General features: G+C 33.6%; 2 protein-coding genes across 7 annotated transcripts in view; one reads left to right on the top strand and one right to left on the bottom strand.

Moving 5' to 3' along the window:
* LOC100159327 overlaps positions 1–14,085 on the top strand; it is a 50,809-nt gene extending 36,724 nt beyond the window's left edge. Inside the window, exons 1-11 of one of the 5 annotated variants that reach the window (XM_029488618.1) lie at positions 9,152–9,354; positions 9,596–9,799; positions 9,875–10,025; positions 10,109–10,192; positions 10,270–10,380; positions 10,840–10,994; positions 11,092–11,253; positions 11,384–11,499; positions 12,042–12,153; positions 13,605–13,732; positions 13,827–14,067. In XM_029488618.1, the coding sequence (XP_029344478.1) occupies positions 9,924–10,025; positions 10,109–10,192; positions 10,270–10,380; positions 10,840–10,994; positions 11,092–11,253; positions 11,384–11,499; positions 12,042–12,153; positions 13,605–13,732; positions 13,827–14,026 (1,170 nt within the window). In that variant the 5' untranslated portion in view covers positions 9,152–9,354; positions 9,596–9,799; positions 9,875–9,923 and the 3' untranslated portion in view covers positions 14,027–14,067. Of the gene's footprint in view, positions 1–9,150; positions 9,833–9,874; positions 10,026–10,108; positions 10,193–10,269; positions 10,381–10,839; positions 10,995–11,091; positions 11,254–11,383; positions 11,500–12,041; positions 12,154–13,604; positions 13,733–13,826 lie in introns of those variants that run through there. The other 4 variants (XM_008190123.3, XM_008190117.3, XM_008190112.3 and 1 more) reach the window with 4 other exon arrangements.
* The window catches only part of LOC100159443 (vesicular glutamate transporter 1), a 92,838-nt gene that overhangs the window by 29,847 nt on the left and 43,195 nt on the right, over positions 1–19,796 (bottom strand). The gene's annotated exons all lie outside the window — the stretch shown is intronic.

Below are 19,796 nucleotides of genomic sequence, written 5' to 3'. Positions count from 1 at the left end.
CAATTTTACCCGGCAATTTGTGAAAGGCAAATATACACGCGAAACGATGACGGCGGCGGCGGCGGCGTCCGGAATACATATTATTATTATTATATATATATATACCAGACGGGGTTGGGGGTAGTTTACGGTGAACGGCGTATATATATATTGCAGCTCGGCGTGTCCCTTTGCCGTGTGCTCGGCGCGGGGTGAAGTTTATTAAATCTTTGCCGAGTCTATTGACTGAGCGAGCGAACGAACCGCCGCCGCCGTTCTGCAGGGAATGTTGCCGAATATTAAAACGGCACAAAAGGAAGCCACGCGCAATACACTCGACAACTATACGTGCAGTTTATATTGGTTTCGGGTCCCTAAATACATGTATAATAACAGTATATTATAATATACACATAATAGTATTATTGCTGTGCGTGTATATGTTGTACGAGTATTTATAAATTATAATAGGAAGAAACTTTTCGACCACCTAACAACGAATAACGAATGATGATGATGATGATATCATGTATGACAACATAGAGTCTATGCCATAGACATATTATGCCATATTTTATGGTGTGCTCGATACGCGTCGATGTACCTTCAGAATCGTATCGCAACCCCATTGTTAGTATATATACATATAGTCTGTCAAAAAGGTTTTGGAGTTGGTGTGTATTCGATGATTAAATAATAATATATTATATCGTGTAGGTATAGTAAGTTATGCCAATATTTCACTCAAGTCATATTATAATTAATATAATATGTACCTATATATCATAATAAATTCTGTATAGGTGGAAATTATAGTAACATAGAGGTTTAAACTTTTAAATAGTGCAGAGGTTTTTAGATGTCAGCATTCAAAAATAGAAAATAATTATGTGTATCATCACCGGGGTTTTTTATATACGCACACCCCGCTCAAATATTATATCACTTCGCCTATATCCCTTCTGATTTAAAAGTTACAAATGAATTACAAGATCATAATGTATTAGGGAGTGGATTTAAATGCTCTAAAAAACAAGAAAAATTCCTTTAACAATTGGACTCATACAATTTAATGCACTTATAAAAAAATATTTACAAAATGCTAAAAAAAATTATTTCGCGCAATTAATCGACTTGTTTCTGTATAAGCCACTTAATACGTTTTAAAAATAGAAATAAGAATTTTCTTTTTTAGAGGAAATCAAAATAATTTTATCATAATATCGAAAAACATTCTGACAATAACAAAAGTTTTAAAAATGCAAAATCAAAGTGAAGTTTTTTAATTCTCTAGTAATATATAAAACGAATTTTATGCTTGGAAACCATTGTTTTAAGTTATTCTGAAAAAAAAATAATTTGCATTGAAGTCCGCTCCCCAAAAAATGATCATTTGAATTAATGATGCATTACCAGATCATCGTGTACAATAATATATTATGATCATTGTACTAATGGTATCTATCGCTACAAATTAGGTATGTACAATTATAACGACTACTGTAGTATGATATATGAAACGTAATAATTATGATTGCCGAGACAAATTGTCGATTAAAAACGTAAAACTTATACGGCATTTCTAAAGTCTATCCACTTACTTCGAGCCACCCAACGACTGCAGAATAAGGCGATTATGCGTCTCCATAGTTATGTAAACGACGACCACTACAGTATAAAAACATATTATATTGGATATTATAGACTTTCGAGTCCATAACTATTTTAACTGTTCTGCGCAAAAGTCTTAATAACCATTAAAGATCGATGTGGCCTGTGGCGCCGTACTACTCCCCACGGATACCAAAACGGAGACAAATATTCATTTAAAAACGTAAAACTTCTAGACAAATCATCTCGAGCCACTTCGACGACTAAATATTAAGGTGATTACGCGTATCCGTCATATTATGATATAATATATGTGTTTATGACTTTGATAGGTATACATGTAGGTGTGCAAACGACGAACATATTAGATTGGACGTGTAGACTTTTAAGGCCATAACAATTTTCACTGTTCTGCGCAAAAGTCTTAATAACCATTAAAGATCACTGTAACGGCTCACTACGTGCTCGGCAGGATACAAAAGCAGTACAAAAGCGAGTGTACACATACGCGCGTCACTAAAAATTGTGGGTATGCGCGACTAGGACGGAGAGGACGCGGGTGTGGAGGTACAAATCCTTTTATGAAGCCTATGTATACAGACAGTCGGGCACGGGCCGGTTCCCATGGAGGCTTTGCGTGGTTTTTATTCGCCCCTCCGCGACCGCGGCTATAAGGACCGTCGTCGTCCATTGTCAGTCGCCCGTCGGTTTGTACACATATCTATATTATATTGTGCGAATGTGAATGTGTATGTGGGTGTGTGGGTGTGTCTGTGTTCAATGCTTGCAGGCGTCTCATTCTTTCAAAATCGCATCCGCAAAGACGTTCTTCATCCCGCTCGTCCGGTTCCGGTCGTTTTCCATTATTTGATTAGCTCCTCGGCGCGCGCTTTATCCGTCGTAAAATCACGATACGAAAGACTTATATATATATATAATATAATATATCTGTTTTTAGTATGCACAATTTTTCCCGTTGGGGGAGGGGGGAGGGGGCTAGGTCAGTATATATGAAGTAGGTATATAAGCGGAAAGCGCATATACGAATTTGTCAATATTTGTCCTGTATTTTTGTTTTGAAAATCTCAGCACCCTATAAGTTTTCATGAAAACTTCAACATAGTATAACTTACTATTACTAAATATTATTATTCTTTCAGGCAGGCCATGTATAGTAAAAAAAAGCGTAATAAATAACGTACAATTTAAACCGAAGAACGTAGGAAAATAACTATTTTTTACACCACGTGAAAGGCAAGTAATAAAAAACTGCTATCACAATTTTTCTCACTTTCAGGGAAGAGCTTTTGTATACACAAATAAATTGAGTTTTTCAATAACACTCATACCAAAGCTATTATAAAATATTATACATCATGCTTAGGACAATTATTAATTTGAATCCTATGTCTTAGGTATATGGTAATATTATTTTGCACATTACAAATCGTTATGAAAAAAAAAAAAATAATAAATATTTTTCGAAGCTGATAATAATGGCGTTTGATGGTATATAAAATATAAATAGATACATTTTCACATACTATATCAGTTAGAATTATTTTATTCCAGCTGAGTTTTCAGTAACAATCAACGAATATAATTAGTTATATAGCTATAAGCTTGATAATTTTATTAATTTACAAAAAATAATTCATATTAATTTTATCAAGATTAATAAAAAAATAAAAAGTGTATATAAAAGACATATTATATTTGTATACTTAGCCCCCCCCCTCCCCATACAAAATTCCTGTAATGGTGGCGGTACCCATCGACCAGACTTGTTTCGGTTTTGAAATAAAATCGTTACCGCACGATTGCCACGATTTGAAGACGAAGCCGTCTTAACGCTATTGTTTTTATGTTTATTCGGCGGAAAACTTTTTTTAATGCGACGCCGGTCGAACGACTTTAAACAGGAGATTATTATCGTTTATAAAATACGACCCATCTTTTTGTATATTATATATTATGATATATCTCGTCGCTGTAATCTCGGAAATTCGAAAATGATATTATATCTAGAAAAACTCCAACGCACGCAAAGCTTAATAAATATAATATAATAATATTTTCTCTCGACTTCGTACGGGTGGGGGAAGACTTTCATACAAACCACGACAGCAGCGCGGAATTACCGCGGTATAAAACTCATAGGTATTATACCAAGGTATAATATAAATAAATTTCAAAGAGATATAATATTTTGTCTTTGAACATGTTTGATGGAGCAAAAGAAGGAAAAAAATGAACGTACGGACGAACCTCGATGACGAGATCGCTCGGGCCGAGTTTATGCCACGCGCGAAATCCTATTTGTTGTGCCGATGCGCTGACAAGACGCTCAGTGCTCGGTCTTTTCAATGTTTGGGGATTACAAGCGTGGGGTAATAATAATGCCCTTCTGCTCCTTTTTTCCTTCTTTTTCGTCACCGAAAGATTATGTATGTCAATGATTTCCCCCGGGACGACCGTGGCGGATGATAATTGATTTCGTAGTATTTCAGCTCATTTATCCGCGAAAACTTTCTCGTGCTTCTGCTAGTTCCCTCCCAATCCCCTCGCCCACCCCTCATCCTCTGCAATAGCCCGACCCTACACCTCCAATCAAGTGACGTTATAATATTATATATATACGGGTCCGCTAAGAGATGATAATAATAATATATAAAAGTCGTTATCCGCGTTCTTTTCTCATTTCCATTTAAATCCGTTTGATATATCGTCGCAGTTAATTACTTCGCGAGACATTTTGTTCTCATCCGACCGGATTTAATTAACATATTATACATATTATATATTTTTATCTTATTTTTCTCTACGAAGATCTGTCGCTTGGACCAGCTCGTTTTACGAGATAATAAACACATTTGTTTTTCTTTACGTTTCGCAAAACAACGCTTTACGCTCAGAGTAAACCGTCGCTCGTCGAGAATAAGAAATAAAATAAAGAATAAAACTTTAATAAAATAAAACTTAAATAATATAATATATAGGGGATGAATACAGGTAAACGAATTTAGTTTATTTTTCTACGCATATTTATATAAATGAAAGGAAATATGACTGCTATAAATTTGTAATAAATAATGTTTTGCAAGGTAAATACAAGGTAGATACACCACCGTATCCCCGAAGACGACAATGAATCCAATATGCTTAGGAGTTTTCAATCGGGAGGGGCAGAAGGGGAGGATAATTGTGTTGAAAAAAATTTTGCAAATAAAAATTACAAAATATATAAATATTATATTTAAGGTTATTTATTTTACATGATTTATTATGAGTTAAGTCTGGGACATGCCGATTTTGTTAGGAGCAATAAGCTAATTACGTGAAAAACACATAATTAATTGTACACATTTTTTTGGTAAAATTTGGTATTTCAATTTTTAAATTACATTTTTATAGAAAGTTTTTTACTAAAGAAAAATCACTAAAATACAAGACAATTCATGCGTTAATTTTCTCTATAGTTAGCAAGTACTTTAATATATGAAAAATGTGCAAATTGAAATTTTGAATAATATATTACACTATAATATAAAGATTCTATGAACTGAACTATCGAAAAAAAAGGAGGAAACGCTAGAAGACCCTAAGACCGAAATATGTATAATTTATGTATATTATAATATATACTTTATATCATGCCCGAAGTCTGCAGAAGGCGCAGTGACCGCGGTATAAGAACAAAAACCGCGAACCGTATACAAATATACAACCCTCTCGACGCCGTGCGATACGCGACACCGCAATTCAACAATTTTTTACTCCGATACTTGTCTCCGTATACACGAACACCCCACACACAGACATATTATATTTTATACTAGTATTTTATATAATATCATAGTCGCCAGCGTCGGTCGACTCTTCCGAAACTGAATCAAAGTCTTGACTTTTACGTCACGCGCGGACCATTGTCAACGATCCCACCCCCACGCCGCCGCCGCCACCGTATTCGCAGCAGCACCAGCAGGTCCGCGGGAAACAACCCTTCTGCATACCGTTTTATTGTCATCGGCACGAGGAATTGTTTTCCGACTCATCGGCTGCGACGAGGGTCCCGCATTCGCGTATATGTATAATATAATGACGTCGGGCCCATTAGTGTGATTAATTCCGGTCGTTCCTTACGTTACGTAGTAGCGGCGGTGGCGATGGCAGCGTTAGGGTTGCAGGCACACACGTATATAGAGCCATACATATAACACAAATATAATAATATGTTCGTACATATACATATTGATGGTATATATGTACTAGTTTATCGATTAGAAATCGCGTCCACCGCGGTAAGACATCATGGTAAGTACATATTGTAATAATAGTGCGTGTCGCCCGCGCTGGTTATAGTGGTAGTGGTGATGGGTGGGGGTTGATTTTTTAGTAGAATTTGAAAGCTCCCCTCACAGACCTCCCACAAGCAAGGGAGTCTACAGGGATCCGGAAGTACCTATCGGCCACATCTCCCCGACGTCTAAGATTGTGGCTAATAATAATTGTTTAACACGTCGATCATTGCAGGTTTAACCGTGCTCCACAGACAACCGAATTTGGATTTTGGCATTTTTAACTCAATACCTATTATATAGGCGCCCGGTCAGGTTGTTTTAGGTTTCAAAACATGAGTATGGAACACGTATTTGTATCCCTGTTGTGTCTGCCCGTCCGCTAGTTACCAGTATATAATATACTAATTCATGACAAATTATATAGGTATCATCACAGTTGTACTAGTTTTGCGCGGTAGATACGCATCTTCTTCACCTCCGGCCTATATCGTAGTTCTCCACTTCTCATTGGTTGATTTTGTTCTATGTTATATATGTATGTATATGATTGACAGCCAATAAGAAGTGGACAACTACGATATAGGTAAAGTAAATATAAGTAAAGAGCGGAGGATGCGTAGGTATCAAAATGCTGTGATGATACCTATATAATTTGTCATGTAGTAATTTACTACGGTTGTTATTTATATTAAGATATTGATTTATCGCCTTAGTTACGCATGTTCCGATTTTTATTATTGAGATTTTATAACGGATCTATTCAAAGTGAATTCATACTAGTCAGTATTGAAGAAATGTATGAAAATATGAGTGTTTAATTAGATTTTTAATTTTTAATATAAAAAATAGATTCATACCAGCCAATATTTAAAAAATAGGTAGGTACTTATCAAAAAATAATGGGTACCAAATTGTTTTTAATTTTACATGAAATCTGCATAGCTTATTATTGTGTTAAGTTAAAAATACGTTTGGAAAACGGAAATATTATTAGCACGCGGGCAGAGTGAGCTTTCCCAACTTGTTTTATTGTTGATTGTTGATTGAAAATTTATTACTTTATTATGTCTTTATATTATAGTATCTGATATTCCTTGTTAGGTATCCGTGTCTGTATTGATAATATGTATTATACCTATGATAAAATGTAAGCGTATAGTGCGGTTACCTATTTTTTACTTTGGTATTAAAATACAGTGATAATATTATTGTCATATATGAAAAACAAAATCTATTATACCTATAAGGTACTTTTATTTGACATTGGTCTCCTGATTTATATTTCTGTGGACACTATTGCCAGTATTCAGTAAGTATCAATTAAGAAATATTATAAGTATAATAGATAACACGTTGTGGACGAGGTCCGTTACGTTGCCGCATCCCTCTACAATTTGAAATTTATTGAGATAACTTATTGTTTGCAGTGACTACTGTTAAGGTACGATTTTAAAAGTAATATTTTAAAAATATACTATTCCTAATGACTTTTAATGTTTTTTCTTATAAATATACTAATAAGTAATAATAATCTAATATACGTTATTATAATCATTATGGGTTAGGTTAATTTTTTAAATGATTTCCGATACAGCAGTAATATAATAATAACAATATAAATTAAATTATGTGTTGATTGAAAACTAAGAAGTAAGGTTACAACATTTGGATTTAGATCTCGTCTCCTTTAGGTGGGAAACCGTCACTAAACCAATTACAGCTCAGATATTGCACTCGGCAATAATCACCTTTTCACTAAGCTCGAGAAGTTTTTATGTGGAAAACATTTTTACTGATGACGGAGAAGTGATAACGATATAGTTTAAAAATGGCCAAGACGATGTGCAATGCGAGTTGTTTGACTCTACTAACAGAGTGTCTGCGGTCAAAAATGTATCGGTTTGAACGACAATATAATAACTATGCGGAAAAATCTCTACAAATTGCATAGAAATATGTGTACCTATTTTTGTTTTGATTTTTTAAAAACACAGCAACCTTTATTTTCCGGACGACCCTCGTACGTGTTGTTCTTTGAGCATATTATAATACGCTTATTTTTGTTTTTCCGAATTAAAATAATATTTTTAAGACGACTTATAATTCATTAGTAGGAATTATTTTTTCCGTTCGCCTCTTATCGATTCGTTTATGCACGTGCACACACATACACAGCTATTCATAAAAGTATTATTTTATCGCCGCCTGCGTATAAAATGTAAATCGGACAGCGCGGAGAACGGACGAGAATATATTTACTGCAAGACTGGTTTCATTCGATTGTTTATCAAACGATTTTGTTTTTATTTGTACAGAGTGGTGGTGGCGGTGGGAAAAAAAGAAAATATTGAATTAGACCAACGAATGCGGTGACGAGTGAGGGTGGGGAAGAAAAAAAGTATATATTGCCTCGCCTTCATCCTCGCCGGCTCGTCGCGATCACGTTTCTTTTCCAGAAATAAGCCACTTAAGCCACGCACGGACGAAAATACTATTTCTCATTCTTTATTTCGGAATCGTCGCGTTTTGTCGAAATCGGTTTTTCTTTTGTGTGCGCGATGTATACTCAAAAAAATATGTATATATAAATATAAAAATAAGCATAAAAATACGCAGAACGCGGCGTATAGCAATACTAACGAAATAATATAAACACAAATACTGTTGTCGCCTGACGACCAACTACGGTTATGGTTCAGCGTCGAATGATTGACTTTACGTACGTCCACCAAACTATGATTATATCATGCACATGACATATATTTTGACGCCGGACGCACGACGATGGTCTCTCAAAGAGTGAATGTGATTACTACGACTTCATCATTCACATTGTGATAAAAAGTGCACTCATGGCGTTATTCTGTCGACCTTATACATTATTATAATATTATGTTTATATTATAACTCTTAACCGTATCTTCGAGACGTCTTATTGATATCATTTCAATTAATACTAATAGCACCTATATTTACGTAAAAAGATAAAATCATGAAATCATACGTAGGTACTTTACACGTCTCTAATATAAACAACAATAATCTGCATATTATATAATATGAGTAAAAGACAATGAGTATAGTTGTGTAGATTTATATAGGCTCTAAAACTACTTAACCGATGTTTTGACGGAAATTATTCAGAGATTGTTATTTACAAGAAAGAGGTTATTCGAGAGTATTAGTTTGAATCACATCCGATAGGTGGCGCTAAATAAACGTTGTTTTATATTTTTGTTGATTTATCGTAGTATTTTAAACTACCTACCTAATATACTTAGTACCTAATGACAATACGAAGTGCCGTGTTTTAAAATCGCTTATATTTCCGTGGGCGGAGGTGTACCTGAAAGTCCTAAGCCCGTGGTTAGCTCATGACTATCCGAATTCCGAAGATTGTCCACTTTGGTTGGATTTCACCACAAATCGAAGATATATGACACTGACAGGCCCGGTAACTGAGGTACATCAAAACCAAAATACGTTGAGTGCTGCTGTATATTCATCATAATATTGTTCATTTTTCCTCAGACAGAGACATGTAATATAACTATTATAGTAGGAATATTCTTATAAGTTAGTATAATTTACTTTTTCATTTACAAGACCTCATAATATTCAAGACCTGAATCCCTAGGCCTTTTTAGACAAAATCTCGAGGCTCCCCGCTAAACCCGGCACTGTTAAATCCGTAGTACTTATAGGTACCTACCCATATTGTGCGCGTTTACTGATATCTAACGACAACGCATTGTTATAATAATCTACTCAAGTGCATCGTGACGGAGAAGGTTATGCGATAATATAATAATATACTTAATGCACATTGTTATTTATCGCGCAGAGAGGAATTTGTACAGTGGCGAGTAGCGACTATGACGATACTGTCACGTTACGTCGATAAAAGCGTGCGTTGTAGCAATACGTATAATAATTCATAGGTACTATTAAATTATTAAATTATTATTATTATCATATTATAGCCGAGTGACGTTTACACAATCTTTTGTCATCAGAATTTGTTTGTCAAAAATGACCAATTCACCGGAGACTTTTTTCGACTACTATAAACTACCAGGACCTTGGTACAACGTCAAATACATGATTTATTACTGGTTTTTTACCGCGATTAAGGTATAAATCAATAGTTGTATTACAATATCATTGCATATTCATATTATTATATGCAGTAATATTCCATTGGTTTTGTTTTTTAGACGATTTTGCGTTTCTTTGACGTCCATACGAAGCACGGTAAACCGGAAGACAACGACGGCCCACACGAACTTAACGACAATATTGTAAGCATAATAATATAATCGCTTATGATAAATATATTTTTCATCTGAATATCGCATTATGTATATAACTTTCCCAGGGCTATGACGCCACTTGGATTGGAGGCACCACGCCCGACGGTAAATGGATCATATTAGCGCTTGATAGACGAAACGAAAGTAAAATGTCCATAGGATACGCGTGTTTAAAGGTACCTAAATAATAAATTATACAATGATGAATTGAACGGTGAAGTTACGTTGGTATAAACGTGTGTGTAAAAACCTCCACTTCACTGACCCCCTTTGTCCCAAATTACTCACCAAAATACACGTCCAATTAAAGTTAATTTTTGGAATTTATAAGTCCATCGACTCGAAGTAAGGTCGAAGCAGGATGACGGAGAATCTTCACACTAGCTTCACATTCCCTCACATTTTGTCGAAATTACACAAGAAAAATTGTAACTTGTAGAGCTTAATTGAAAGAAATAAGAAGTTAATTTTTGGATTTGTAGGTTGACCGCTGTACTTAGTAATTCATTTCGGTCACAACTTATCTATGAGAAACCTACAAATTCCGAAATCCAACTTACCACAATTACTTATACATTGAGCTCTACGACTTAATAACTATACCATCACACACATCGTTTGTTCGGCTATTGCAGATTCCGGGAATCGGATACCTGTCTACTCCGATGTATCCAAATTCCATGGATAACGCGTTGGGAAACAGCGACGATGGTTTCACTTTGGACAAATTTACTTTGACAGTGATTGAACCTCTCCGACGGTGGAAAGTCAATTTCGAAGGTAAAATGACGTAAGTATCTTTACTTTATATACATTGTGAAGTCGACCCTATGGTACATAACAACCTCCGGCGGTTGTATACATATATTATATTCATGTATATATAGGTTTGTGGACGATCCGAAAGCCTCAGCCCACGTAAAGATAACAGCCGAATGGACGAGCCAACGTGACGTGTGGCTACTGAATCGGGACTTGAGCAGCGAATCGTTCGCCGACTCTTTTGCGCTGGAAAACTGGAGCATGTTCTCCGCCACCCTATTCGACCGGTACATACATGCCGGCCAAAGATAATATTATGAACTACTGTAGAGCCTTAAAGCTTTATATATTATTCTTTCTTATGATGCAAATTATAGAGTAATAATATCGTCGCGTGTGTATATCATTTCGTTACAGTTCCAAAGACGACGTGGTGCATTGGGAACAGTTCGGTAGATTGGACGCGGACATCGAGATCGACAGGATTGGAATTGAAATTCGCAACGCGGCTACTGTCAGGGACAGGAGCTTTGGTATATTTAATACCTATAATACCTATAATTAACTGTAACCCAAAAGCTCAGACAAAAACCCCTCTAAAAGTGCTATACATGACTACTTTTTCAATAACCCTGCATAGGCGCAATTAAAATGTTTTACTTAAATAGAAATAAAATGTCTTAAAATCAAAGTCATAGTTAATTGAGCTTTTACAATAACTTAATTAACCACTATCTATACAATAAAGATTTATGTTTATCTTTATTGTATAGATCTATCAATCTACTGAACTCGATAATATTATTTTATATCTAAAACAGAAATACTCTACATTTAAAAATGTATAAGCTATGAGCGTCAAATTGGTATTATAGATAATATATTATGGTATATTATATTATTTTATTATTTTAGGTTTTAATCATATCAGATAATAAAATTGGATTTGGTTCTTTTGGACTTTCTAAAAAATCGTAAAATGTGCGCTTTTTGGAACCACCATCGATAATATATTAATATATTATACAATCGTAATAATATGATGAGGAGCTCATTCAAACGGTGTTTTTTACAGGTAAAATTAGAGATTTTACAGCGTTGCACAGATATTTCTACATAACCATGTTCATGGAAGACGGTCAGTCCCTGGTGATTACGGTGGTTTGTCACAAAAAGACGTTATCACGGTGAGTCATGTACCATATAATTACTACTAGGATTCTATCGTATAAAATAGATAAAAAAAATATTCACCTATGAATGGTAAAAATTAAGATATCTGAAAACTTTTTAACTACATATTTTATTTCACCTACCTATGTACATTTGTATCATAATATAGATACAACGAAGTTTAAAATTAAATTATTAAATAGGTTAAAATTAGATACTGATGTATTTAATTAATTAGTTTATTACTTACAAATTATTTGTATTTTATATTATTGTCTTCTAAATCTCTTATTTTATTTTATACTGGTGTATGAGTATGTAAGACTTATTAAAAACATTATTTATACGTAAATAAAAATAAACCATGTTAGGTAGGTATACATTATATATTTAATAAAATGTAATCAAAGTGTAATCAAAGAAACAATTCGTTTAAAATTAATTTAAAAAGCCGTCAAGTAGGTATAACAGTTGTGCTTTACAGTAAATGTTGAGTATAGGTACTGTAATGGATGTGTTAAATTTGAACTCAATGATTAATCATTGTATCCCAGACAGCATTTTGAAATGATAATATTATAAAAACATTATAATAATATTTTTAGTCGAACATTTGCTGTCTGGGATATGATGAAAAATAGATTCTGAGCGAAGAAGACGTTCAAACTTTTAGTCACCAAACAATTATTTTAATAATAATAATAATAATAATAATAATAATATTTTAATACTTTAACAGACGTTTGTATTTTTTCCTGATTATTTTTCTGAAATCCGCTATACATTCCTTGCTCTAAATTAATTACGCTATATTAGGTATACAATTAACGATAGTGAGGTAAATTGCATATTAAGGGGGCTCCAGCGTATCATGTTTTAAGGAGGAATATTTAGGCAATTCACTTGATATTTTGGCCATGTCTATGAGTGTGTAGTAAACTAACATTAGTATGTGTTTCCGAAAATCGCTGTAATGCCGCATCGAGTAACTGCCGCAATATGCAACTCGAGCACAATACTTCACGAAAAAATGAAAATATTCTTGTTTGCATAACTGTAAAAACTACTAAAAGCGGTAGTAAACTTAACATACTTCCTGAAGTTCGATTGTAATTTCGAAAAAACGGTTGAGTTTATAAGCTAATAGACTAAAGCTCTGTAAGAATCACTTTTTTGATTTAAAATCATATGCCCCAGAATAAACACAAATATAAAGCATTTATTTCATGGGATTTTAGAAAACATTTCTTAGTTTTAAGGTCTTTTAAATTAAAAATTAAAAATCGACTTCCTAAAAAGCCTAGATATTTTGTCAAAGAGTTCATACATGTATCAAAAATTAAAATTGGACATTCCGTAGTAGGTATGTGTAATTTACCACCTCTTATCGGTCTAAAACGTATGAAAAATATGTGTGATGTGCTAAAGATCTGAAGACCATTTTTTTTGTGTTCTGCTTTACAAGGCTGTTTTTCGGATTTATCAGCAACGATGACGGTACCAACAGCAATATAGACTGGACCGATTTGAAGATACATCAATTCGGCGAAAACGGAAGAGTTACCGAAGAACTGTGTTTTTTAATAAGAATCGGTACTGCCGTAATTTATCTATATACATCATTATATAAGCTTAGCAGTATTACCAATTTAATATCAATTGACGACAAATTCCCATTTTTCTGCAGGTAAAGTCGTCCACACCGTGCAAGTCGTGTGCAACAGCCAACACTGGTATCGACTGGAAAAGGCCGTAGTGAGATGTGAACAAATCGGCGACTGCTTGGTCGACAACGTGGCCGGCAAGTGTATGATCCAGTCGCTGTACAGCGAGAAGTCACTGAGGTCGAAAGCTTTTTGCAAGCCTCTGAGTTATTTGAATAATTAGTTATATTTTAACAATATTTATTAAAGCTTTTTGCAAAACAATATTATATAGTTAACGAACTGGGGTTTTTTTCTTTTGGTCCCGGCCAAGACAAATTTAATCCATTATCCCACTCCGCAATAACAGCCGGTCGGGCGTGCATCGTTTCCAACAAATCAACGTTCTTCCAAAATTATCGTTCGAGAACCTAATTATTAATTCCGGTTTTATGTTTCATTTTTTGGTTATTTTTTTATGGTATTCTGTAAATTATATTTCCGAAAATCTTACTTTCGTAACCAATAGTGTGGTCCGATTCCAGTGATAGAACAACAAATAATTCTATCCACATTTCAACGAACCACATCTTAACATTAATACATTTTTAAAAACATTAATTTCAAGTGTCCAAACTAATGTATAATATATGTATTATACAAATAAACAGCTCTAAATTGTATGTTAAAAATTCAAAATGAAATAAATTTTTGAAACAAATGAATTAACACGTCAACTGCATAATAAAGTATAAAACTGAAACTATATTACTCGTATGGAATTTTTTAAGATAGTACACCTAACCTACCAAATCAAACCTAACCTAAGTCCTAACCTAACCCTAACCCCATGTAAAAGCTACTGTAAATTATAACTATAACTATAACATTATAAAGACTAGACAAATATAGATAGACCAATTAAAGATATGAAAATAAGTGAAACAATTTTTGGTGGTCAGGAAACCTCCTGGTGGCCTCTAGATTATTATAAACGATTCTTCAAAGTATAATTTAGAACAAACTAGATTTGTCGGATACAAAAATCAAACCTTTTTTTGATTTTGATATAGAAATGTGAATAACTCACTTAAATGGGATTGTAAATTCCACCCACAGTGAGCCGCTGGTATGTAGGTAGTAAAAGTGTATAGTATAAATTGAGTTCGGCATTCCAAGATTTCTAAAATGGGTATAATAATTTGCGCCCATAATTTTTAAGTGACTTTGAATTCATTGATAAGATTTAAACACAAAAATATGCATATTTTTTAAAAGAACTTTAACTTTTAAATTTTTAAATTTTAACCAATCCAAAAGTACATTATTTGAGAATAATGGTAGACGGCTCCTTGTTGTGTTCTCTGGGTATTGCTAAACGGCTAGCTATCGTCATAAAAATAATAATTTACATAAAACGTAATTTATTACATACATAAATTAGAGACGAAAAAGTAGACGAAATTGTATTGAATGCAATATATTTCCTGCATAGAAATAATGTAAGTTTAACTGAAATAATAATATATCGGTCGCTATTTACAATATATAGTTGTCACTTCTTAGGACGGCACAATTATAACTATATTTTATGACAAAATGGTTAGGTTCGCGGTCCACTCCCGTGCGATGTCCCCACGATTGCAAAAGACGCTCTCCAAACTACCGCAATCGTCGCGCGAGGACGCCGACGCAGATAACGGATCTGAGGTAGTTGACAAAACGAGCTCATTATAATAATCGTCGTAAATAATGTATATATTATTATGTGAATATATTCGCGAAGGCAAGATGGCTGTATATAATATCTAAAATATAAGTATATTATGTACAACGCTACTTCGAGTACGACATCGTTCTTCATTATGACATCGGTAGGTATATATAATAATAATAATATACATAATATTTGGTATAGCAGTGGCGCTTACACGACCGATTTTCATCAGGCTAATTGCGTCGCCACCCGGTCGGGCTCCGCACCACTGCCGTCCTATATTATAATAGCTGCAGTGTACACTCGAGGCGGCGGCGGTGATTAATGCGTTTAATATTCATAAAAATCGCTAGCGGAAAAGTCGTCGCGGCGCTTATCAATCATTGTCCGCCGCGCGCGTAATTCGATTACGCTTGTTATTCGCTAGCGCGCGCGTAATATCGTATAATAATTATCATTACGACGCGACGGTACGACTACGATTTATATCCTCTGATGACGATGAGGGACGTCGTGGAAATATAAACGACGATTTTAAGATTAAACGAAAAAAATCGGAAAAAATTGAGAGCACTATATCCGAGAAAACATCTCTAACGGAGGTAGGCGAGATACATGGGGAGGGGGGCGTGGATGATGCTGGGAGACGGCTGCGAGGCTAGTCGATAAGGTTATCGACAATGGTTACACCGCGGAAAAAGAGTCGTTAGGTAAGTACCTAATAAGAGAGTCAAAAAACATTTTATTGTGATTTTAATGTTATTTTTTTATTTCTTTGATAAACAATAAGTTTTTTAAGTAAGATTTGGCATTTTTTTATTTTTACGTCCTTTATAAACGTTTTTGATTATTATTTACGTGAATACAAAAATTTGAATACATATATTTTATCAAATAATTTTTGTGCTATTCTGCCCTACGTATTTTGTTTTACAAAATTATGAATGTAATAAACAATAATGAACTTATTATTTATTATATTTTGGTATTTTATTATCATCTATGACCTGTATAATGGCTTTATTATTATAGTACCTTATTTCCATCAAAATAATTTGTAGACAAATATTTTATGAAAACAAAATATTCAAAAATCAATTTTGATAAACGTCGCTATTGCGTTCTTTAAAAATTCATGATAATGTAGTTTATTCCCTATAATAGTTCTCGTTTAGACCCTTTTTTTAAGCTAACAAAATATTTAAAGTATCGTTTATACCATAAACTTAAAATTAAAATTGTTAGTTAGGTAAATAAAATATTGATCATAGTTGTTTTTACACGTGTGCATTGGAAAACACATATTTTTCTCTATCCTGAAATAGTGTAAGCCACGTTGCTTAGACCCTTATAGTGACGCTTCAACCCTTTTTACGTGTAACCATCGATATAGTGAGGAAGACGAACGTGATGTGAGCTTGTCGACTGGTGATATTCCGTGGCAACTCGATATCGTTGCACGGCAGCGGCGGTTTAATTATGCGGTAGGATGCGTGTGGAGATGCTGTGGAAAACGCCAACGGGTGGTCCCGACGTGCAAAGGGTGGGTGATGACGTGCATATCAAAGGCACAAAGCACCCATGTGGGTTTGGTGACGGGTGGTCAGTGGCCAGCTCAGTGGCGTGGCCTGATTATTACGACATGCAGGAATTCGCCTTTTGAACGCCACCAAAACGAGGTATCATGAATGCAACCCACCCCTAGTATTCCGTCCGTCTTACGTCCACCCCAAATCCACCAAATAATGATGTAATAATTATTATGCACAATGTTTACAGTAGTGACAGTGTTCCGAGTCGCAAGGTAAACCTACTGAGCTTTTTATTATTTTATGAATTGACAATGCACTGAAATATATTGAAATAAATTAGTAAGTATAAGTAAGAATAATTGCTTTTAAATAAAAGGTCTACTCATTTGTGATTTCTAGAACCATGTTAGAATACCCCTGTAAGAATAATATATTGCTCGATTGTATCGATTTTTTGTTTTTATATAAACTATTAAATGGATCTATCAACTGCCCTGAGCTTTTTTTGAGTGATATCGGTTTTAAGGTCCCCTCGGTAAATACTAGATACAAAAAAATCACTTATTCTTTACCACACTTAGTAATCGTATTTTGTCGTTCTAAATAGCTATTAAAAAATAAAAATTGTTTACACGTAATGTCAGTATGCGGTGTAAACTAACGATTCTCATTAAATGGATTATTATGGGTGGTAATGACATTATTAATATAATAATAGTTTTAATACCAAACAAAATTATATTTAACGAATACACACAATCTTATGAACACAGAAAAGAACTTAAAATAATTCACATTATTATTACTGAAAGTTTATGTCCAGAACCGAAAAATGAAAAGAATACAATTCTGCAGTTTTTTTTAGTAAAACATACAATTTCTTGATAAATATCAATACATTATTATTTTTATTATGTCATAATATAACATCGATGATCGTAAAGTGAAAGAAGACTTGCGTGAATACGCAGGAAATCGAAAATATCGTGAAGCCAATTATTATTCTCGTAGTGAAATCGATTTCACGATACAATTTGAATTCGGTGTGATTATATCTCCATAGGCGCGCTTCTGTATAAAGGTAAGCTACCGCGTGAAAGTATAATCTTATAAAAGGCCGATTTCGATTCCACTCGGCTGCACTCGAAAGCCGTTCACAGAGTTTGGCCGTCGAAACCTGGTACGCATTTTAGGCTTGCACGGTCGGCTCCGATAATACGTTTTCTGAGTTTTCAAATCATCATCTTCTCTACCACGTTCCCGCGAGTGGATTGAGAATGTTACTAATCGTATTATATTATTGTAATATATTGATTTTGAGTAGAGAATTAAGTGCTATAAATACCAATCCATAATAATATGTTGATATAAATAAATCGAATTATAATAATTTAGGTACCTAGTATAATATAATATTATGTTTTCAAATAAAAGCTTAAAATGATTTATTTTATACTAATAAATAACAATATGCACTAAAGTTATTATTATTCTTAAATTAAAAACATTAAAAATGTGGATATAATTACTATAATGTCAAAAAATATAAATATTTCCTTCATTAACGGCAAGTTGAAAACCTTTTTCAATTGTTCAATGACTATTGAAAAAAATATTTAATATTTTTGAAATTTTTTAAAATGTAAAAATTATAGAACTTTTATTTTATTTACCTATTTGGGAGAAACGTAATATTCTTAAAAATTCAAAATATGTATTGATTATGAGGAAAATGCTAAAAATATATGGTTTGTAAAATCGAAAACTCTTATAATCATAACGTATTTATAATTTATAATATTCAAAATTTTATGAACAAGATCGGTACCTAGGTATTTCTTAAAAATATTTTGGTTAATAAATATAGCTATAGTAAATGCCATTCTTCTTACAACTGCTTTTAGATCGAAGAGCTATCACATTTTTGTTATGTAACACGCTCCATTGATTTGAATGAACATGTTATGGAAAATGCTGGGTATGGGGGGCTATAGTTTAACGGCCTGTAAAAATATTTTCACTGTGATTGTCAGTCTTGAAGATCGTCGTCAGATCAAAGTCGATTCAAACTCGTGTATATAATATGCTGGTTTTACTTCTCTAAAAGTTACTTTACTAGATATTATGGGCACAAAATGATCTACCAAATCACGCGATTGTCGTAGGTACTAGCGGCCAGGGGCGGAGTGGCCGGTCTGGAAATGGGAATTTTCCAGATGGCCTGCACCACACTATGGCCTGATAGCCTGGCCATTTTGTTAGATTTTTTTTTTAAATTATATAGTACATTGTAATAGTCTCGTACAATCGTTACTCTTATGAGAAAACTTTGGATATACAATTACAAAATATTTGTTACATAAATATAGACATCAAACAAAATTAAATCAATTGATATAGGTAGGTTATTTTTTTAATAAAACACACTTATAGTGTGTAGTCTCGATTCAATCCAACAGAACTAATTACCTACTAAGAAATAATAAACTGATAAGACGCATTTCCGCCTGTTGAAACCTGCAAGTTGTTTATCTATACCTACCCTATAGGGCTGTTGAGTGGCGACGAATGGCTAATAATAACTAATGTCTAATACTAGTATTTTGTATTTATAATAATCAATGATAATACATATTAATTTTGTATTATTGGTCACTTTACTTTGGTCATTGTTATTATCTCTATCAAATTTCAATTTATTAAAAAGTGGACTTCCGACTGATTCATTAACACATTTTATCTCACAAAATTAAACCATTTATAGA

The sequence above is a fragment of the Acyrthosiphon pisum genome, chromosome A1, assembly GCF_005508785.2.
Source record: "Acyrthosiphon pisum isolate AL4f chromosome A1, pea_aphid_22Mar2018_4r6ur, whole genome shotgun sequence".
In the NCBI taxonomy this organism is placed as follows: domain Eukaryota; kingdom Metazoa; phylum Arthropoda; class Insecta; order Hemiptera; family Aphididae; genus Acyrthosiphon; species Acyrthosiphon pisum.
This window is presented reverse-complemented; position numbering and strand designations above follow the sequence as displayed.